General features: G+C 35.8%; 1 protein-coding gene across 1 annotated transcript in view; it reads right to left on the bottom strand.

Annotated features, from left to right (window-relative positions):
- The window catches only part of LOC100370595 (poly [ADP-ribose] polymerase 1-like), a 39,486-nt gene that overhangs the window by 5,169 nt on the left and 9,937 nt on the right, over nt 1–24,380 (bottom strand). The window contains exons 4-18 of the mRNA XM_006812320.3: nt 22,974–23,188; nt 21,944–22,031; nt 21,668–21,784; nt 21,036–21,238; nt 20,778–20,876; nt 20,124–20,278; nt 19,459–19,604; nt 18,788–18,875; nt 17,891–17,968; nt 11,332–11,464; nt 10,188–10,383; nt 8,977–9,105; nt 5,272–5,355; nt 2,943–3,068; nt 44–166 (exon numbers count right to left, since the gene is read on the bottom strand). Of these exons, the coding sequence (XP_006812383.1) occupies nt 44–166; nt 2,943–3,068; nt 5,272–5,355; nt 8,977–9,105; nt 10,188–10,383; nt 11,332–11,464; nt 17,891–17,968; nt 18,788–18,875; nt 19,459–19,604; nt 20,124–20,278; nt 20,778–20,876; nt 21,036–21,238; nt 21,668–21,784; nt 21,944–22,031; nt 22,974–23,188 (1,980 nt within the window). The remainder of the gene's footprint in view (nt 1–43; nt 167–2,942; nt 3,069–5,271; nt 5,356–8,976; nt 9,106–10,187; nt 10,384–11,331; nt 11,465–17,890; nt 17,969–18,787; nt 18,876–19,458; nt 19,605–20,123; nt 20,279–20,777; nt 20,877–21,035; nt 21,239–21,667; nt 21,785–21,943; nt 22,032–22,973; nt 23,189–24,380) is intronic.

Raw genomic sequence — 24,380 nt, 5'->3', positions numbered from 1 at the left:
ATAAGCACGAATTTATAAATTTACAAGAATACATGGGTCTTACCTCGATACCACACTTGAGTTTTTCAAAATTTGCATCAATAGGATCTTTACCGCTGTCACCACCTTTCAGTAAGCTGTATGCCACCTCAATGTCCAGCAGGTTATCCAACATCTGAGTCTTGTTCTATCAAATTATCAATAAATATGTCATAAATATAAGAAGACCATTTGCTGATAATCATAAATGAATTCAAGTATTTCTAGATATCACAATGCACATGTAATTATTTAAACTTAAAGCGAGAGGGTCGTCACCTGTGTACACGTGGGAATTGAGACCCAAGCGACGATAACACGCGTAAAAAAAAACGCAAAAGCTCATGGGTAGACGCTTGTTCGTAAACAATGACACGCTATGGCCATCTGACGCATGCGCAGGTGACGACTCCCCCGCTTTAACATTTATTTCATAAGTACCAGATTGCACTAAAAATAGACCTGTCAATCAGTGCGAGAAACAGATCAAATATGGAAAACTGAGTTACTTCGCAGTGGATATTTAGTGATTTGAAGTGAACTGCAATAAAGATTACTGCCTGTATGAAATTCACTGGTGAAATTATTTCAGCTTATCTTCATGCCTATTATCATTTTAAAATATATGCTATACTTTTTTTTTTTTTGTATGTGCAAATTGCAAGTGCTAGTAACAACACATGCATTTTGCCACAGAAGTCATATTCATGTTTGGGACTACATGACAGGGCTGTGTGGCCATCTTTCAAATGGCAATGCACATTGACATATTTTTTTAAAATATATACTATACTTTGATAATATCTAAACATGTCACTTATATTTATTTACATGGCTGTGTGGTTCAATGTTTAGTTTATATATAAACTGAAGAATTTCTGTAACTAGATGTCAAACAACAACAACAACAACATTGATGCAAGACAAGATGGTGGCCTCCTTTGAACTTCATTCAACATCAATCCAAGTTTTCCACCCAGCGTTGCAGGGGTCACAGATCCACTGCGTTCACGTGGAATTTCATCTGAGCAATTTCCGCATATCAAGCTGGTCTCTCCTTTGATTCGTCGCGATATACTTTGAAGTCAATTTAGCTTGTCTCCTTATCCCTGGTTATAATTATTCTGACGGTTAACGTCACATCGTTATTGGTGATAAAGCTCTAACCCTCAGGCCACTAAAGGACAAAAGAGCTTTGACGATCCAAGAGTTCATCCTAGCATTTGAGGTGTACAAAAACGTTGTATGTGAGGTGTACCCTATCGCCGTGAGGAACTTGATGCATACCAATGCGACATCGTGGACATGTCCAAACGATTCAATGGACTGGCCTTCTACGAGTACCACCATGCTTTCTCTGCAAAGGCAGTCGCTATTCTGCTAAATCACAATGGCAAAGTAGACTGGTCTCACCACAATACAATAATTTCCATTAACTGCAATTCCAATAATGGCTGTCGTAGAAGCAACTACAATTTCGCCCACGTTTGTGTCACTTATTATGCCTTCGGTCAGTCCAAGGAAAGTGTTTGCCAAAAGACCGTACTAATCAAGCTCGATTGACAAACCATCAACACAAATTAACATTGACATACATGTACTCAGTAAAGAATTGTCATGCCATCCAGATAAACATTTTGTTAATTATCTCATCACTGGTCTTCGTGAGGGCTTCGATACAGGGATCAGGGATCCTCCTACATCTCCATTGATTTGTCGTAACCTTCTCTCAGTACGTAACCAACCAACCATTGTATCAGAACAAATTGCAGCAGAGGTAAAAAACAGTTACTTAATTAGTTTTTTTACTACACCACCGTTCACTAATTATCGCTGTAGTCCAATTAGTGTTGCAGAGAAAAAATACTCCACTAAGAAACGTCTGATTGTTGACCTGTCTTCACCAGGTAATAATGCAGAAATACCTAGTATCAATGACTTGATTGATAAGAAAGTATTTTGCTGTGGCAGCAATCCATAATGTCGGAAAAGGTGCATGGTTGTGTAAAACAGACAGACAAACATCCATCCATCCATCCTTATGGCATCTGTATTTCATGAGACAGCTCTAGTTCTACTTCTTTGTCGATTGGCATGTGGATCTCGATCAAGTCCCAAGATTTTGGACCACTTGTCAGAGGCAATCTGCTGGATTGCACAGAACAATTGTGGTATTTACATTATTTTCCATTTGCTAGATAGTTTTTTGACAGTTGATGTACACTCTTTTGATGCTGATCGAACCATGGCTACCATTACAATGATTTTCCGACGTCTAGGAATACCTGCACCACATAAGACAGTTGGTCAAACTACCAGCCTTGAGTATCTTGGCATAGAGATTGACACCATCAAGATGGAAGCAAGTATACCTCAGGACAAATTGCGCAGAATGCCTGCCTGCCTGCCAGTCTCACGCTTGACGCAGACCCAACACTGTCCATCGCGTTCCAAGAGCTGTATCCAATTGTTGTTGCATCACTGGTTATGGGGAAACCTTTGGCATCGTAAACGTATCATCTTCAACTATGACAACATGGCAACTGTCCAGATCAACAACAAAGGTTGATCCAAATCTTCAATCATCATGGAATTAATGCGTCGCTTGGTCATCACTGCTGCGTCTTGCAACTTCATGTTTCATGCTGAACATATCCCAGGCAGATTGAATGTTAATGCTGATTCTATCTCTCAGTTCCAGATACAGCGGTTCAAAGATGCAGCCCCAGAAGCAGAAGCAGTTCCATGCCCGATTCCCTCCAACGTAACGTGACTTTTAATCAAGCCTCACTTAGTACCACAGATTCGTTCTGACACTGCATAACCACAGATTTGGATATGGATGACAGTGCACAGTACAAATGGGTCTAAAATAGCATACATATATTCATACATGTAGACAAAACCATGATTCATTTAATTACCTTGATGATGTCAATATTATCCAACATTGGTGGTTTCTTCATCCCAAAATCATGCGGTATCAGAGTATAAAATCTATTTGAACAATCTAAGATGGCCGAGTCTGTAGCTTTATCTTCATCCAACAACTACGGGAAAGTAACAAGAAACAAAATATTTAAAGACTTGCTGAACAATTGCTTATTTACACTGCCAGTGGTTTCAGAGAAGATTATATCCAATCACAAGTATTCAGACTAAAAAGACCCGACTGGGTTTTCAAGAAAATCCTGACACAAGACACAAGTATTATAAATTTGACTACAATCAGTACTATCATATTCATTGCAGAATTAATTGCAGGAGAATAGTCAGGTTTTAAAACTCCTGACAGCAAAATATGCTGGTTTTCTGTATCATGTATCAGAGCTGTTGACTGTACTATGATTAGCATGATATCTTCTTATAATTCTACTCTAGAAAACAAGCAGCCAGTCGGCTGAGATAGCTCCGCTGTTAGCAATGCACATTACAATTAAAGAACAGAAGATATCATTAGAAAATGAACAATATGTATAGTATCAAAGCAATTGGACTTGTGGTTTTTAACAAGAAGTCGAAAATATCACTTTTTACCAAAAATGACAAAAATATTCACCAAAATTAGAGAATTGAAAATATAATCATGAAATGAACAAACCTAAGAGAGGTCCACCCAAGGTACATATACACCAAGTATTAAAGCATTCAGGCATGTAGTTTTCAAGAAGAAGTCGAAAAAGTAAAACATTGACACAGACTACGGACAAAGTCGACAGCGGAGCTAAAAATATTTTGGGGAGAGGTGGAATTATTAGAAGAAAAACAGAAATTAGATTTTGAGTGGTCAAGTTAAAGTATAGGAGAATAATCCTGGTAACTGAACTGCAACATTGGAAATGAAAAGAACACTAGAGACTTCATGATGTCAGTGCTGCTGTAGTGAAAGTCACTGGTAAACAATTTTGGCAGAAAAAGTACTTTTTGAATGAATGAAATAATAAAAAGATTGTGGCCTTAATAATAAACTTAAACTGTTGAAGCGACAATAGCTGTAACTATTGACTTTTTTTCCTCTCATTTTTATCATACAATTCCCTGTGTCATTATTAGGGGCTCAAGCCAATAAGGTTGAGGACCCGATTATATTGTCCATTTTTTTTTTTCCCTTTCTTTAGTAACTAATTTTTGGTAAAGCTGTTTGACAAATGGCTGAAAATTGAAACCTGAAACTTTATATGAACTGGTGCAAAAGAATCAAAATGGCTGAAAATTGAAACCTGAAACTTTATATGAACTGGTGCAAAAGAATCAAAATGGCTGAAAATTGAAACCTGAAATTTTATATGAACTGGTGCAAATGAATCAAAATGGCTGAAAATTGAAACCTGAAACTTTATATGAACTGGTGCAAATGAATCAAAATGGCGACCAGCTACTTAGTTTGTGATTTTGCATAGCTCGGTGGATTTTAGTTCAAATTAGCTGAGGACCTTATATTATAAGAATTGCAGTTACAGTTATGAAACTTGGTGTAAGTTATTGTCTGAGCTATTGAAATTTGTTTCCAGCATTCTGCTTGGTCAATTAATTTGTCCACCATCTTGGATTTAATCATGTGTACAAGTTTTCAACATGCTAGGCATCTTGCAATTCCCACGTATCACTGCTGTCATGTGATTTTTGCCACCATCTTGGATTTTATGAAAGCAGAAATTGTGCAATTACATGCCTCAAACATGGATGGGCCATCGGGGTGGGGTTGCTAACCTAATTAATACGCACAACAGTTACATCTCAAGCACTGTTGCATTTAGGAAGATGAAACCTGTGTTATTATGATGATGTTAAACAAGAGATCTGACTAAAATACCCTCCCAACACTTTTACAACAACCCATGCATGACACAGTTCCTGTTTGTTATCAAATATAAGATATATAGTTTTGTTTGTAGTAATACAGTTGAAACATGAACATGTCAGAAATATGAATCCAGAAGTTGATGTTTAATTACGATTTTTTAACTTTAAAATGTGACATTCAGTCTAGTTAGACATGTCTAAAATATAGGTATGGATGCATGGACGCATGCACGCATAGAGGTCAATTCCCTGTCAAGTCTCTGTTTTTGGATAGGGACTAATAAGAGATCATTTCTCTTAATGTATGTATGTATATTGTTGTCAGGAAGTGAAACAATATTTTTCTCTTAAACAATCCGATCTACCCCAATTATACTGTCGCTATAGAGATAAATGACAGTTTTGAAATCACAGTGCAATGAATAAAATGATACAAGAGAGAAAACGTACCTTTTGTAATTCAGACAATACTGAATATGCGCTCTCAATCTGACGTTTGGAGAGTTTACCCAGAGGCATCTTTTTTAGGTCAATCTAGAAGTAAATATACAATATATGTCGTAAAAAATGGCTTGCGAGATTTTCAGAAAGTTATTAAGCTTTACATAATATTCCATTACAAACTTTCAAAGACAATATACATTTCTAGATGAAACATAGTTGAACTCTGGTGACCTTGCCCTTTGTTATATAATATAATTCCCTTTATCATAGTTTGTTTCAATATAAATATGCATTGTCATAATTAATTTTGAATACAAACAAATTTTGGGGTTGAACCAACAGTGGGGAATCAGTCTACCGAATGTCCTTAAAAGATGTAAATATCTTACAAAAACATTGGTGCCTTATTTGTTTAATTATTTTAAGGAACATAATTTCCAGCTTTATTCAAAGTAATTCAGATATTTTAGTATAAAAACAAATGTCTCATTGCAAAAAAAAAGTGCTGCATTTAGATGTGAATAGATTCATAAAACATGCAAGATAACAGAAAATTTTAGCTGGCTTTAGTCCAAGTATTTTGTACAGGTGTCTGTCAAAAATTAATGATTCACTGAGACAAATATGAACTGCCTCATTGTGTGACTACTGTATTACAGTCAAACCTGTCTATAAAGGACAGTCAGTGGACTGAGCCAAACTGTCCTTTATAGACAGGTGGTCTTTATATGGAGATGGCCTAATTTATTCATTTAATCATGAATATTAATTAGGACCGGAATTTTAAGGGAGATCATAAGCAAAACATAAAAACAAACCTACAATGAATATGTCTTTTTTAATAAAAGTCACTCATTTTCATCTGAATAATTACACAGCTTTACTTTTTTACTACAAATTATATCATGTAAATTCACTGAAACCAAGTGATTCTGCCCATGGATTCATTGGTGTATTTAATGCATAAGAACAATTGTCAACGATCGGCCGCATTGGCGTTTCAGTTCGGACTTTCACACTCTCGCCAAGCAGTCTTATTCCCCAGTCTCTTACACATATTCCATCACAGGCGGTAATCAGTCCCATCGTTAGTATTGTCGATTGTACACTGTGACAAAATGCACAGGCAAAGTTGCCGTGATTGAAAAAACAAACAAGCATTAAAAATGAAGAAGCATTGGTAATAAACAAAATTGACCAAACTCGTAACGATTGCTCCAACTCTCGGTGTTGAATCAGAAAGTCAAACAAACCGGAAATGAAACACGGTGATCGTACACGCAATTTTACAGTTATTTGTTGCAAGCATCGACGTGTCAAAACTGCCCAAACGAATTTTCTCGATTGCGAAATATTGATATTACCGTTTATAAAAAAAAGAGGATCAAAATAGAAAACATCTTTCGTTGAGAATAACCCCGAGATGACCCCTCAGTAACAATACGTTTTGCCCATGCGCTAGCTTCATTAGCATAATTTATAACGATCAACAACAAACAACATGGCGGCCAAAATAGGTCGGATTTTGCAATCCCGCGATGAAAACGAAATAAACGAATGTTTTATTATTTTGTTTGGATATTTCATGTCGACAAGGTAAATAAAACATCTCTCATTTAATAAAACTGGTTCATTTTTTTTGTTTTCGAGACAGGGGGAATTTGCTCTTCATGTGCGAGACAGTCCACAGAAGTGCCGCTGGCCGGCTGGGGATCGATAATATACCTGGGGTAGTACCGATCGGAAACAAGCTAGTTTTTCATTTCAAACTTTGAATGAAACTGTTTTAATTTGTTGTTAAAATCTTTCCAGTCTCTAGACGTTACATTCAGATGATATTCAACTTTTTTTTTTTAATTTTTCGCAACTTCACAAACCAAGTTGCGATGGTAGTGTACCCCTGTCTATTAGCCCTAAAGATTGCGTACTCGGTAATCTGAACGTAACATATGGCCACTTTCCTGTTAGCGATTCGCAAGTAGCTATTGTCTTTTTTGCTGAGACAGTCTGATGGAAATGTTGGTGGTCGTTATACAAAGGTTAAAGTGTGAATAGGTCTACAATAGGGTGGTCGCTGGTCGCGTTGGACAGGTGGTCGCTATATCCAGTGTCTTTAACGTGTAAATTGCGAAGGGACTGTATTAAGGTGGTCGCTATGAGCAGGTGGCCGCTCTGCACAGGTGGTCGTTAACACAGGTTTGACTGTATATGAAAAGTAAAAAAAAAACACCCTTTATGAATAGCTATCATGTTGCAAGCCCTGCTTTGTACGCAAATCAACTTAAATAGTTAGTTGGTGTCCAGTGGAGGGAGAAGTCAACAGTACTGGTGCCTCCTGAGAATCTACATCTTCAAACACTGCAATCTTTGAAGTGCGTTTTTTAAACTAGTATTATAAAAACTCTATCATTCTGTTCTAATAGCTGAAACATATTCCTGTGAGTTTTCATTTGTCGAATGAACTGTTTGTCAAATACAGAATACATATATTTTAGAATAATTTTCTTTTTAAAATGTGGATGAAATGTTTTGCTTTTAATGTATTTTTTATGTATTGTTTTTGATTTGATAACTTTGAACTAAACAGATTTTCTATTAGCTTCAGATCTTGATCAAAGTTAGGCACCCAGTTCAGTGACCTTTGATGTGTATCACCAGTGATCAGTCAAGTAGAAACAGTCAAAATATTTTATCAGATTTTCTCAATTTTTGCATGATATTTTCATACAGGACATCTGTTGTTCAAACTCAGGGAAGACTTTATACTGATGAATAAGGTGATCAAGTTTGATAAAGTTTGGAATAGAATTAGTAAAGTTATTATGCACACAATAACAATTATTAACGATGACGACGACGACAACAACAACGACAACGCCGGACAAAATTTTTCCCTTAATATAACTTTCCCTTCCATCTTTGATGGTACGGGCAAGGTAACAAAATACAAATGAGTGAGACTAAAAACATGCTTCAGTGGGTAGATGGATGGATGGATAGATGTTTCGAACATGGGAGTTTCTGGCCAAAAGTTTCTCCAGGGCAAATATTTCAGCTGTTGATATTTTGGCTCCGGTAAAAATGAACCTACAATCAAATCATTATGAAAACTGGAAAAAAAGTATTTTAGCATATTGCTGATAGATTTAGTTAGCCCCTAGACCACCAAAGTCAACTTCAGACACCATTTTTTTTTTATCTAGAAGCAATTTTGTCTGTTTGTTTCAATATTAAGATTGAATTCACAGAAAATTTACCCTAATATGAGAAGGAAAAAAACGTTGTGAATCAAGAGTTGAATATCTCAGACAATTTATATGAGAGAAAAGTCATATCTATATCCCATCTATGAATGACATTTTATTATTCTATTTTCCCCCATATGTCATGGGTGAGAGATCTGCTTTTCATGTTTTACCAGTATGTGGAAATTGCTAAACAGTTTATAATATGGCCAAATTAGATATCTGATTGTAAATCTCTGCCTAGTTTTACCGACAAAAATCACAATAAAATTTCATTACACAACAATTGAGAAAACATTCTGTTTTGTTGAACATCCAACATTTAGCAACTCAAACAAACAATTAACCAAAGTTTGAGTTACGGGAAACAATATATATATATATATATATTCACATTAAATTTACTAAATGTTCAACAAAAACAAAATATATGTGGCATGACTCAAGAACAAAAAAAGTAACTTACTTCAAATTCTAACATAGTTTTCTTCATTTCATCAATATCAAAAATCATTTTGATCAACTCTTGTATTGACTTATGTAGTTTGGAATTACTACCAACTTCCATATTCATCTTTTTTAACTCCTCTTCTTCCTGTATTAAAATAAACAAAACATTGCTTTCAAAATTTGTACTAAAATTATATTATTTGTTTTTAAATTGGTAGCTGAACAGTTGATTTGTTGCTCCATGGTGTACTAGATTCATTCTCAATTATGTTTGGCTGCGATGCGCTCGCATCCAGCTGCGATGCGCTCGCATCCAGCTGCGATGCGCTCGCATCCAGCTGCGATGCGCTCGCATCCAGCTGCGATGCGCTCGCATCCAGCTGCGATGCGCTCGCATCCAGCTGCGATGCGCTCGCATCCAGCTGCGATGCGCTCGCATCCAGCTGCGATGCGCTCGCATCCAGCTGCGATGCGCTCGCATCCAGCTGCGATGCGCTCGCATCCAGCTGCGATGCGCTCGCATCCAGCTGCGATGCGCTCGCATCCAGCTGCGATGCGCTCGCATCCAGCTGCGATGCGCTCGCATCCAGCTGCGATGCGCTCGCATCCAGCTGCGATGCGCTCGCATCCAACTGCGATGCGCTCGCATCCAACTGCGATGCGCTCGCATCCAACTGCGATGCGCTCGCATCCAACTGCAATGCGCTCGCATCCAACTGCGATGCGCTCGCATCCAACTGCAATGCGCTCGCATCCAACTGCGATGCGCTCGCATCCAACTGCGATGCGCTCGCATCCAACTGCGATGCGCTCGCATCCAACTGCGATGCGCTCGCATCCAACTGCGATGCGCTCGCATCCAACTGCGATGCGCTCGCATCCAACTGCGATGCGCTCGCATCCAACTGCGATGCGCTCGCATCCAACTGCGATGCGCTCGCATCCAACTGCGATGCGCTCGCATCCAACTGCGATGCGCTCGCATCCAACTGCGATGCGCTCGCATCCAACTGCGATGCGCTCACATCCAACTGCGATGCGCTCACATTCAACTGCGATGCGCTCACATTCAACTGTGTTGCGCTCACATTCAACTGTGATGCACTCATATTGAACTGTGATGTGTTTGCAACAAGCAGTGATGTGTTTACAAGATCAGCATATGCCACAGGTGGAACCAATCAAGAGCAATCATAGATCAAATAGAGCGTCACACAATGTATATACCTGTCCATAGTCCATCTCCAATGGGTAGAATTTATTTGGATATTTCTGGAAATCTTTGGTGCCAAAATCATTACCAGTCTTCTCACCATAGAGACTACAGAAATGATCCATTGCATTGAGCAGAGAGTGAAATTTCTCAACTTTGTTTCCTCCAATGGTGGTGCCAACTCGTCCCCATGCTCTGAATACATACCATCTACAACCAAGGTTAAAATCATTATTCAGGAAGAAATCTTTTAGTAGTAATAACAGTTGATTTTTAATTCATTTTTTTTAAAAACATTACAGATGAGATTAGAGTTGTGTCAATCTAAAATGTGTACACGTTTTGACAATAAATATTTTTGTTTTTATCAGCAAATAAGTGGAGACTCGTACATGGACTGCAACACCATTTTCCAATTTTACACCTTTTTTATTACTAGTGAATTATGCAAGACATTGAAAATGGCCAGCTACTATTTTTTTGCTGTTGAGAGTATTGTTATTCACATTTTGTTACATCCAAACAGTCAAAGTAATGAGATAAAATAAAACACAAGCAGCCTGTCGGCTGAGATAGCTTCACTGTTAGCAATGCACATTGCAATTAAAGATCAGAAGATATCATTAGAAAATGAACAATATGTAGACTAGCTGTTTTTAACAAGAATTCAAAAATATCGCTTTTCACCAAAAATGACAAAAATTATCATCAAAATTAGATAATTGAAAATATTACCACGAAATTAGCAAATCTGAGAGAGGTTCACATGTAGTACCTATATATGTAATATCAAAGCAATTGGACTTGCGGTTTTCAACAAGAAGTCGAAAATATCACACTGGGACTTGCGGTTTTTAACTAAAAGTCGAAAATATCACTTTTTACCAAAAATTACAAAAATATTCACCAAAATTAGAGAATTGAAGATATGATCATGAAATGAACAAATCTGAGAGAGGTCTACCCAAGGTACATATACACCAAGTATCAAAGCATTCGTGCTTGTAGTTTTCAAGAAGAAGTCGAAAGAGTAAAACATTGACACGGACGACGGACAATCACTCATATGATGAGCTCCGCTCGACTAAAGTTGACAGCGGAGCTAATAAAAAATTTTAATAGTGGAAGACATAAATGAATAAATAATTCAAAACATACTTTTTAGTATTATCATGTTCAAGCAGTTGCAATTTGTAGTAAGAATTGGTTCCCTTGGTAACATCAACGAGACCCAGGATGGCGTTATACACAGAACCTTTTGCTGAGTAAACATGTGCTTCATCCTCTAAACCTAAAACCAAAATATTATAAAATATAAATAGTTTATTAAAAGCAGTTTCATATTTGCACAACATTTGAAAACTAATATAAAAGTGAAGCAAACAACACTTGAATGAAATGGAAAAACAATAATTTAATATAGAGATTAATTTAATATAGATTAATTAAAAATGTTTGAAAAACAAGCAGCCTCTCAGCTGAGATAGCTTCGCTGTTAGCAATGCACTTTTGAACCACACATCATAATACTGTAGTATACTTTATTTTCGCTTGTAATTTTCGCTATTTTTGCTGAAGGGATGATTCTGTGAAAATAAAATCTAGCGAATATACTTTTTTTCCTATATTTCACATTAAACTCATCAAAAATCATTGAAAATAAATTCCAAGCATAACGCCCAAAAAGCCTTTTCAGCGAAAATTAATTCCAGCAAAAATAAAGTATTCCACAGTACTTGAATTTATTATGCATGTGAACAATTTTCCATTTTGCTTTAGAGTGGATATTAGGGTTGCATGATATTGTAATTTAAGTATGGTAGTTGTTATGACAAATAAAATATAAATCACATTGAAGGGCGGTAGTCGTCGGGCTGAGCATGAACGACATTTGTGTTGATAAACATTGATTTTCCCACAATCCAATGCGCTCTTCAAATGGAAATCTCAAGTATGAGGTTTGGCCTGGCCTGGACGTGATTTGCACTAATTAAGGCAACTCCTTTGATACATTCAATTGCCTGAAAAAATATCTAATTAAAGCTTGGTAACGTCTCAGTTTGTACTCGTTGATCTGCGCAACAGTCAAAGTCGCCATCTTTGTTTATACGAGACCAATATATCTTGCACATGCGCGGTGGGATGACTACCGTCCTTTAACCAAATTAGATATCAGCTAGCATTGGCTAATGGTTTGTGCCAACAAAGCAATTTCAATCCAATTAGTATGCAAATCACCTAATTAATATGCACAAACTGATATCAGTTATTCATCTGCACAAACAGCAAGCATTTACCAAGTTCAATGAATTTGAGCAGACTGCTGCAAAGACAGACCAACACTTTAATAACCAGTATTATGCAAATCAGCTAATTAAAATACTCAAATTAATGATCAATCGTGCAACTACACAATCTGTTTTTTTCTTAATTCCTTTAAGCAAACAAAACATTATAAAGGTAGTAAATTATTATATGGATGTGTACCAAAATCTAATCATGTCTGGTATTCATAATAGAGTATAAGCTCTATACAAAGTTTCATTTTAATAGAGGCAGTAGCCTGACTAGTCACAGAGAAGAGTACCTTCTGTTTGTGACATGGGAGCCAATTATGCATATAAAATTACAACCAACCATAAACAGTGGGTTAATTTCTAGTTTAATTGTACAAATTGAGTCAATAGGGACTGCACATTTAATGGTACCCGATTATGAGAGTTGACAGATTTGTAATTATACCAAGTTAGACAACTATTTTTTATGATTTTGGTGGACCAACTGCATGCACATCTTCATTATAAGACTTGCAAACTGCGTTATCAAAAAATTAACAATTAAAATTATAAACAGCAGCAAGGATAGATTAACAACACCCACACTGAATTTTGAATTACATGCCACTGTATATAAAGAGAGTCTATTATTACATTCAGATAAAATAAATGCTAAAGCAATTTAGCAACAAAACCACAAAATCGAGCAACCGCTTCCATCAACATATAACCTACTCATGTATGATAAGTCACATCAGTGCATTCTACATAATTAATGCTGCATTACATTTTTACAATACTTGGGAAAACGGTAAACCACCTGACAACAAGTGTTAGTGATTGACACATGTAGTGGTACGTGATATATACCAGGATAGGACAATGTCATGCAAATACAACATGACAGGCACCAACACAGCCTGGGGGAATAAGCTGAAAACTCAGGAACTGATAAAAGCAGTCACCATGTGATGAATCACAATACAGCAGTATAGAAGACAGAAAGACGAGTTGAGTACATCTAACCTGGAACATTGTTACACTGAGTCAATGTCAAACCAGACGCAGTTGATTTTTAAACCATGATATTATGAAATGACATTTCCTTCCACTCAAATCTGGTGAGTAATGCAACATCTTTAAATTCAAATGAAAAAATGCCAGGATGGTTGGTTGTTTCAATCATTGACTGGCATTTCTATAAAATCTGAGGATGTCAAATATGTAAATTAGGCTCATATTTTATTAATTAATGTTGCAGGCATAAAGATTATTATGAAACGTGTATTATGATGAGCAAATTATCTCAGCTGTGTAAATTTTTTAAATAAGTCAGTTGTTCAAGTCGTGACTCAATAAAGTCTGTTGTTTCATTTGAGTGCAAGCGTTAAATCTGTACATCTCGAGATACGTGCATACAATCTCTTAAATTGTATTATGCATTAACACAACTAGAGCAAATCTTTTCGTTATGCAACAGATTTGAACACAATCCATCAACAAATACTAGGAATATGGTTTTACAAAGGCTTGATATTGTTGCATTATTTATTCTGTTGCATGTATTATTTCAAAATAAAAGGATCAAATGTCAATATTGACAGTACTCATACAATTTTGGTCAAAATATTATCTAATGACCCCAATTTTCTGTTTATTGAATGCCGATGACATGAATCCATAATAATGCAGAATATGACATTTTCAGTTTGATTCTGTTCAAAGTACCTTAAAATGTCAGTTGTCATAACAACGAGTTAGTTGTATGTGAATGTATGCAACACATTTCATTCTGTGTGCCAAATAATTTTAGGTATGTGTATACCAAAATAAAAAATGAGCAAAAATCAAAGAAAGCTTAGAAAGAACTCCTGTGTGCTGAGAGTATTAGAAACACAGTAAAAATTAATTCAAAATTACTTATATATTGATGGAAAAGCTGCAAACTAAAACAAAAAAACACTCACAGTTTAAAATAACTAGAAATGATTAATTTAAAACAATCAAGAGTACAAGGGATTTTCCTTAGTCATGCCGATATGAGGTTTAACACATTTTACAGTTTTTTAAAACTTTACTCCCAAAAGTCCCATAATCTTATACATTTTGAGGTAACAGATCACTTGGATATAAATATTTTATTAAATTTAATATTAACATTTTATTAAATTTAATATTAACATTTTCTAAATTTAATACACAAATTTATCTAGAAAATACAGGAATGATACAATTATTCTTTCTAGTTTGTGATCAGATGTGAAGGAATTAACCGAACGTTTCAGAAAAGTTATCAACACCCAACGGCAAATTCTGTTAATAATTACGCCATTGACATTCAATCAATACTTTTGGATTGACAGTATTAATGACATTCTCAGGTCTTAGCCAGTGTAAGAACAATGCTATAAATAAAAGCCATGTACACTGATCATTATCATGTCACATTGAAGAAATCAAACCGTGTTATTACCTACCAGGTATACAAGAACATACATGAATTCATGTAAACAAGTCATTTGTATCAGTTGCAATATATTGATAGAATACAGTACAGTATTACATTACTGTAAAAAACTTTTTTTTTTGCTGACCCTAATAATTTTATACGACTTCTGATGGTATGTAAATAATATTGTAATAAAATGTGCATATTTTTTCGTCAGTGTTGTGGAGATCAATGAAGATGCAACTCATTTCCTAATTTTCATTGCACAAGAAAAAGACACACTTTTTTGCTTGACATTAATTTTCGCTATTTTCACTGAAGGAATGATTCAGTGAAAATAAAATCCAGCGAATGTACTTTTCCCCCCCTATATTTTTCATTCAACTCGTCAAAAATCAGTCAAAATAAATTTCATACGAAACACCAAAAAAGTCTTTTCAGCAAAAATGAATTCCAGTTAAAAAAAAATATCTAAAAAAAATCATTAGGCTATTTCAACCATTTCCCAGCAACTTTGCGAATTATTCAATTGGCTCTCCCAGCCACTTTGCGAATTATTCAATTGGCTCTCCCAGCCACTTTTAGAAATTCATCCTTACTTATTAAACCTCTGCATAACCTATTCCATCGACTTCGTTTATTAGAAACTGGGTGTTTTACAGAAGGCAGATTAGATGTAATTCACCATATGTCACATACAACAATATTATACTTGGTGAATTAAAAGATATGATGCTGGTGGAAACCAAAAATAAACATTACTAACATGTTCAACTCACTTTTTCTAGGGGAATTGCGGCGACAACAGGTCGGTTGTGTAAGATATTGATGAATGTCTGGTACAGGGTATATAGCACATATTCTAAATGGTCTTATATTTTATCAACAACCATTCTCATCACAAAATGATGGTGATTGACTGACAATCAGGGGCAGAGAGAAATGACTGTGCAATGTTATTCAATCAAATCAGTTTCAGGGGCAAAAGAGAACTACAAATGCAATGTTATTCAACCAAATCAGTTTCAGGGGCAAGAGAGAACTGCTGATGCAATGTTTGTTAATGTTACGAAATGTGATCCACCATGTCATGCAATTTACAATAACAGCATTATTGCCAGCACATGATGTATGCGGCTTAGATATGTTTTATGTCGATTAATACTGAAAATCTTATTTTTACAGCAACTAAAATGGTCTTGAGCAACTTTTCACTAGATGGCTTTGGAAATGACATAACATTTGCTAACCACTTTCGTCGTCCTAGTGACGTAAGCCAGTATATCGAAGTGTCGCTACTCTGCTCCATCATGGCAACAGGAGTTCTGGGAAATGTACTTGTGGTGGTTGTGTGCATCAGACGTGGTTATGAGCACTTCTCAACAGCCAACTTCTTTCTGTGCAGTTTAGCGGTGTCAGATCTCATCACGTGTCTAGTGCTCCTGCCCCTTCATATCAACTTAGAAACATCATATAAAACACATTCTATTTCTAACACCAGCTGTCGAATTTCAATGTACTTTTGGAATCAATGCATGTACTGCACCTCATGGTTACTGGCTGGAATCTCAATTGATAGGTACTACGCGATTCGTTACCCGCTTCAACCAATTCTTACAGCATATAAGGCAAAATGCATCATTGTCTCCATATGGATATTGACCTTCATTGCTGCCTCGCCAGCGTTATTTGTTTACAAAGGCCCATACTGCCACCCAATTGACATCGGAGCACTCAACTTGGAGTTAGCAATGGCGGTCATGCCAGCACTATTTGTTTTTTTAATCCCAATGATCATCATCACTACAGCATACTATTTAATATTTTACTCCTTGTGGAAAAACCGACGCGGAATAATTTACAGTTCACAGAGAATGCAGATGGCACAGTCAACACATTACACTGTAGCGAAACGATTATTATTGGTGGTTCTCGTGTTTGTGATATGCTGGATGCCAGGAATGGTTTTACGACTATACTACACTATAAACAAAGTAGACTTCACAATGAGATCAACATATGCACTTTTGGCCTACATCTCCGAATACATCCTCCCATACCTCAATTCGGTTTTGAACCCGATAGTGTACTCGCTAATTAACAAAACATTTCGCGAAGACTGCAAGAGGTTATTGTGTTTCCATCATCATCAACAGCACAGAAGACAGATATCCCAAGAATTGGCTGTTGTCATACGCTGTAAGGATGTGGTGCCGAGATGCGATCAGAGTCGTCACAATTTAAACAAAGAAACATGTGTATGATGACCATCAGCGATAATATATAAAAAAAATTCTCTAACTATTCAAACTGTGTAAATCCTTCTTCAAACATTTTGCATTGTGCATTTTCAGGTTCATTTCATAAGGGGACTACATTTCAGAATTGAAATGTAATGGTCATCAATGTAGATGGCCGAGGGGTCAGAGTAAAGTAAGATTGCACAAGGGGGCAGTGTTGATTCACATAAATACAAAATATGTATTGTAAGCTTTGTCATCTGCTCATGAATTATTCAATTCATACCCCTTGACATATTCCCTGTTTTTCACAGAGAACCTTCATCGGAAATTGCAACAGCTAAATCGTCAAAAACTCTATACAATTTGGATGTTGTTAGAACACCTTGCTTTTTCATTAGTTGAGAAATAACTTTGTCTTTGCTGTAACTCAACATTGTCGCACCTTGACTTTATAGTCTTAGCAAGTTACCGGTAATATACAATAGTGGATTTCAAAATACTTTACAGTTATGTAGTTAAGACAATGCTGATTATGTTCAGTTATCTGTAGCAATTACACTCTGATTAAAAGTGCGGCTGGTTTACAATAAGCCGCAAAGGGCAAGTGTGCAGCAAGAAGAATTGGTCACATGACCAAACATGGAACAAGAATGAAAGCACATGCATCCTGAATACGGGCTGATATTTTTAGCTGTACAAAAGTAAAGCTCGACATACGAGTGTAGCACAAGGGTGACGTTGACACTTACCAGAATCTGGATCAACAGCCGCTCCACCTTTCACAGTCATTTTCAGTTTATCTGGTACCTTTTTTGTGTACATTTTCTCTGAGGATTTCAAAATGAAATGATTAGTAGGGTTCATTTAGAGGGACAATTTTTGTGAAAGCTAGTGCGATTTCATGTCTTAGTGATTGCAGTGGTCACTGGTACAAAATTTTGCAATTTTTCTCATATATTAGTATAATTATTAAGCCTAATCCTATCAGAAGTTGAAAATATCACTTTTTACCAAAAATTACAAAAATATTCATCAAACTTAGAGAATTGAAGATATGCCGAAATTAACAAATCTGACAGAGGACTACCCCAAGAATCTATGTTGCAAATATGAAAGCATTTGGTTTAACGGTTTTAAAGAAGACAAAAATGTAAAAAGTTGATGACAGACTACATACTACAGACACCGGACGACGACAGAGCATCAGTAATATGAAGAGCTCGGCGTTGTCGACTTTGTCAACAGCAGAGCTAATAAAAAGATAAAATTAACAACATGAAGAAAGACTTGTCAGTCCCGGTATCTGTCTGTACAGGAATCACTTAATCACGGTACAGTTATCGAAGGACTATTTAATGTACAACAAGCTGACTTAACATCTCCCTATTATAACAGAGGGTGCTATAATCATCACAGCCTGTCGAGTTGTGTATGCCCCGCATCTGACAGTGCACCTTCCTATCGATGACACAGCCAAAGTAAGGCAGTATCAATATAGGGAGAATACAGTTTTGTGTATCAACACAGATATATAGCATAGCAAGGCCAGAATGTGTTGCTTCTCTCCCATTTAAATCAAAATGTGAAGTCTACAGTGGTTAAAAACAAAATCAAATCAAAGACTTGACAGCAGAGTGTTCTCTCACCTTCTCTTGCACTAACACCACTCTTCAAAGCTCCACTCTTAATGGCAGAGTCCACTGCTGTTGAACCAACTGATATCCTCGTAACTGGCTGTGTAGTGAAAAGACTTTTAAAAGTTACAAATCAAAACCAAATAGTATTTTGAAATCAAGATTCATTGACTACAAAAATGAACATCACATATATGCCATTAATTGTCAAAAACGAAATACACTTCTTAGGTATTGTACCCATGCAGCTTAGTGCCCAAAGTACTAGGCTCACAAAATCATAATTTTTAGGAGGGTGTTGCTTAGTGAGCATCCCACTCGAAAAATTGGCCAAAAGACAATTTTCGTTCACCATGTGCCAGATTAGGGGGAAAAGTGCGTCTTTTTCTTGTGCAATGAAAATTAGGAAATGAGTTGCATCTTCATTGATCTCCACAACACTGACGAAAAAATATGCACATTTTATTACAATATTATTTACATACCATCAGAAGTTGTGGTATGAAATTATTAGGGTCAGCAAAAAAAAAAGTTAAAGTCGATAGTTTCATCGTTATCTTCGTTGAATGTTTTCAATTGATGTCAAGCAATTTCCGCCTTCATGTTTCCTTACACAATTTGAACAGTAACATTGTCCTTTGACCCAATAGTCGAGTTAATTATCCAGTAGTTTGTATACTTACATCAGTCCCCCAATTAGCAATACTAGATTGCTGAATCATCAAGGCAGCTCCTCCTTTTTTAACAGTGTTTAAGAAATCTTCTGATACCACATGGACACCAGCTGCTTTGGCTTCTTTGATTTTCTTACTCATATTGTTAACTTCATCTGTGGAGGTTAGGGAATAGACATGCTTAGGTTTTAAAGTCATCAATATAATCTATTTCTATAGATCAATCATTTTAACACAAATGTCAACTGTCACCACTTTTCACAAAACGAGTCATTAGTCAGACATGGTCCCTGTTTGTATTTGGCTGAATTAATATTTGAGAATACAAAATTATTGATTCGTTTTTGTATCAACAAAATCTGGTAAAATGATCAAGGAGTAGAATAAAATCCAAACGAGCCAGTTGGCAATATTGAACCAAATCACTGCAAATACTCATTAGTCATACCTAGTTTAAAATATATTTACACAAGGCTTGTCCTTCATACTAAACGAGCAGCACATTTGTTTTCCTTTGACTGCTATCATATTGCTGCCAATATTTGAAGATTTGATGTTTTGAAGTGTAGACCCCCCCTCCCCAAAGGTTATGAAACACTGTTTTTAAGAACCACTTCCTGTAATATTCACTAAGAACACTATACAAACTCGAGTATGAAAATAATGTCCCCTACCTTGAGTACTTATGACACACGCAACATTTTTGTTGATCTTTGTCACTACTTCTCCACCAAGCTGCTTAATCTTTTTCGTAATATCTTTATTACTTTCACTGAGTTTACCGACAAGTACTATTTTGCAGTCTTGTAGAGCACTACGGGAACTGCTCCTAATCAATTCAAATATTAGTTGGTAAAATTATAGAAAGAATAAATTTCTATCACAAAGGCAGTTGAATGAAATTTATGTTACTGTTATACAATAGTTTTTATTTTTTACTATAATCACATAAATGGACCGTTTAGTCATAAGTCATATTCATTTGAACTCTGAGCAAAACAATGCACTTGCATGACCACATGGCAATGCTTTTGTGACAATTACAAAATTTACACCAGCCTGAAGGACTTATATTTTGTAAAAAAAAAAATGTAGCTTATTATAACGAGAAGAACAAATCTGTCAGGTGTCTACAGATAAAATATCAAAGCAATCCAGCTAGCCATTCTGCTGTCAAAAATATTCATCAAAATCAGAGATTTGAGGATATCTTCATGAAATGATCAAATCTGGGAATGGCATACAATGTATATATGTACTATGGGTGGACCAAATATCAAAGCACAGTATTATAAATGTCTTTACAACACAGACTGAAATAAACATACGTGGAAGCCGAGGCCGCTGCACTTGGAGGTGACGAAATTTCTGGCTTATCTTCAAATACTCGCACACCTTTGTTGAATGCCTTGAACTTGAATTTCTTCCTGAAAATAAATAAGAAGGTTTATTTCACAAAGTCGGCATAAATATTCAGAATGAATTACAGCAGACCTTATTTTAATACATTAGGAAATATACCACTTCTACTCTCATAGGTTTCATTGTATTTAATGTTGACGTAGACAACAAAAATAAACACTCACAGATAGTCAATGTCGTTGAGACTTTCTGGAATCTTCCACTTTTTTCGTTTGGGTTCTTTAGTTTTGTATTGACATTTAGTCCAGCTGGTTATGTTGCCAGTACAACGATATCCAGAGCTTCCAACAACTAATTGTCCCTCTTTGCATTCTGGACATGGCAACAAGGCTCCAAATGCCATTCCATCAGTCGCATACTCTAAAAGCTGATGGGACAAACATGTTACAATCTGGAAATCATGGCTGCAAAAATAAAACAACCAACTAATAAGACCCTACTGTAAAATCTGTATTAAAAACCCCGGCTTCTATTAAAATGGTACATTGCAACAGAGGGGATGCAGCTTTTATTAGAGCATCTACATAGGAGAAATGGTAAATTTTTTGATCTCAATTGTTCCAAAAAATGGGTGCGGCTTTAATACAGATTTTACGGTACATGAGATACAATAAAGAAGCACTGATATTGATGGGTAATCAGTACACATGAATTTATATACAATAATTTCTAACAGTAACTTCTGAGAACTTCTTACACTAGTCACTATCTGGATACTGAACTTTTAAAAACTGGTCCTCAAGATGCACAGTGGAACATTCAGTGACAGACAAAAGGATTTCTTAAATAAATTCACCTTGCTTTCACCGCTTGGAATATTTTGATTATTTTCCTCCAATAGCTCCTTCAAGTCACTGTTTGGCACATGTTTATAAAGCTGATCTCTAATACCCCAAATGAACTGACTCTGAACCTAAAATAAATCAAAAGAACTTGTAAAATTAGTTTTCAATCAACAATGCACAAAAAAATGACATCCAACATCATTCATCTTATCACCATGGTGATAGCTGGTACACAACATAACATACCTAACAAACTAATAATTACTGGAAAAACAATTCTTTCTTACCCTCAGAGCTTCCTCTTCTTTGGTTTCTTTTTTGGTTTTAGGTTTTTTAGTCTTCGCAGTGCCATCAGTTTCAGTTGTCTTTCGTTTACTGCAAATTAAATTATAACAAAATTGAGTACTGTAGAATAGCTTATTTACACTTGGAATTAATTTTCGCTATTTTTGCTGAAGGAATGATTCAGTGATACTAAAATCCAGCAAAATTACCCTTTTTTCCTATATTTTACATTCAACTTGTCAAAAATCAGTGAAAATAAATTCCATACAAAGCACCAAAAATGTATTTTCAGTGAAAATTAATTCCAGCTAAAATATATTTTAGAGCATCTCGAAATGCATGACATACTTCGAGATTACTTTCCAGCTTCTCAACATGCAAATGAATTGATCATTATGCGCAGTTTTTGAGTTTTCACAACAGATTGGTCCTCAAAATTATCAATGTAATTCGATCAGCAGCTTGATGTGACATTAACGCAAGAAGCTGAAAATTATACACAATATAAAAGTTTCAAATTATACAGAAGTGCGATGAAAGAGTAGGTTCACATAAAAAAAGGCCCAAGGTACAATGTGATTTTTAGTTGACTGCCATGAGCTGAACTTTTTACAGTGATGATCTGAAAGCTATGTTAATGGAAAGTATTCTGTAATTTAAAGTCACATGATCAACTGTAAAGTTTTCTGTAGTATTTTTTATGCTAAACAAAAGCAACAAGCAACAAAAAAAAAGCAATGCTGCAAACCATACATTTAAATCAGAATTGCTTCATTATCAGAGTTTAATATTTGGTGTAGATAGCCCTGAATCACAAAGTTTGCAAAATAAGGTAAAAAGGTCATCAATGGGTCATCAAATATTTAATAAATAATATTTTATTTTCTGTTTTGGTTTACTCAAATAAATTTTATAAGAATAAAATTAGAAATAATTTAAGCAGTTTTATTAAAATTTAATTAAATCTGCCCATGTCACTATCAAATGTAATCAAAATTTGTCTGTATGCACTAGAATATAAGATATATTTACACATTCTTTTTATCGGTTTTCAGTTTCGCAAGCAACTCTTTCTTGTCTTCGTCTTTTAGTACTTTAAATCCAGGAATATCCTCCGGTGAACAGCCTTCTGTCCATCCTAGTTCATCCAGCTTCTCACAGAAGCAGTCAAGATGGTGCCACTTTTCAACTGCCATGTGAATACCACGTTGGGTTTCCATCAGAATTCGAGCAATGCGGAATGTGTCCTGTCGGTAGAAACAAAATGTGTCAGTAGCTGCTTTCATGAAGACTTGCGAGAATTGGCACTATGTGAAAAGTCTAAATGACCATTTTATAACAATTTAATGTCAGCAGGTCTCGTCAAACCTCAGAACCTCTTTTAGTTGTTTAACCTTTTCACCACCAGTTCCATCACAAATTCACAAAATCAGGGTTCATTTCCAGAAATATAGAAGAATACAAGAAAAAAAATAGTGCAGCAAAATTTAGGCAAGAAAGTCTGATGGTGGAAAGGTAAGGTTAAACACAATTCCTGATTCCCGAAAAACCACCAGACGCGATTTTTACCATAAAAAGGGGCGTTTTTCTATTTGCGCATACATACCCTACCCGAGTAACGGGTAAAGGTAGGACAAAAATATAAAAAGTCAAAAGAACACCGGCAGACATGCAACCCGGAATAAGTCAGTGGTATATTTGAAACAGTTTTTAAACACAGGAATGAGTGTGAGTGGAAACAAACGAGGGTAGCTAGAAGAATTATTTAAGACAGCTGGGAAACGTGGATTTCTAGTTGAAAAAGATGACTTTTCTGAGAAAATGGACTGAATTAGAGATAGTTTCCACAGATTAAATAAGACTTTGACATAGATTTTCAATTCTCAAAATGCCCTAAAAAAATATGAAAATATTATGCTATAGCCAAAGATAATTGCATGCTTGTTATTCTTGCTTAGGCAGAATAGTGTGCAAATTTTCAGTGGCTGGTACGAGTTAGTTGAAAAGACGATGGCAGTTTTATTTCACGGAAATTTTTACGTTGCGAGTTGAAAACATCAATGTTCGATGCACTGCGCAGTTTGTTGACCGAAGGTCACGCAATATGCACAAGCACACAAACGGTATCAATTCGGAAACCGAAAATTAGCACCTGCAATGTTAACCAATAACCATGGTTCCCATCCAACGCACATGCATGAGTTAAGAATCTTGCCCAGGGCCTCCAAATTCTGTCACACAATTCCTTTTGATGACCTTTTTTTTGCTGTTCCAGATAATGAACCACAGAAAAGATTTGAATTCAGAATTATGTACAGTGATAAAACATTTGACATACTGCTGTACTTTTATACTACATGTTTTGTACCATACTAAATTTGTCACAACTATTAGCCCGACTGATCATAATCCTACCCCAGGAGTTTCCAGCACTAACTG

Source organism: Saccoglossus kowalevskii, chromosome 2, assembly GCF_978046115.1.
Source record: "Saccoglossus kowalevskii chromosome 2, keSacKowa6.1, whole genome shotgun sequence".
Classification (NCBI taxonomy): Eukaryota; Metazoa; Hemichordata; class Enteropneusta; family Harrimaniidae; genus Saccoglossus; species Saccoglossus kowalevskii.
The sequence above is the reverse complement of the archived record's forward strand: the minus strand, read 5'-3'. Positions and strand labels throughout refer to the sequence as shown.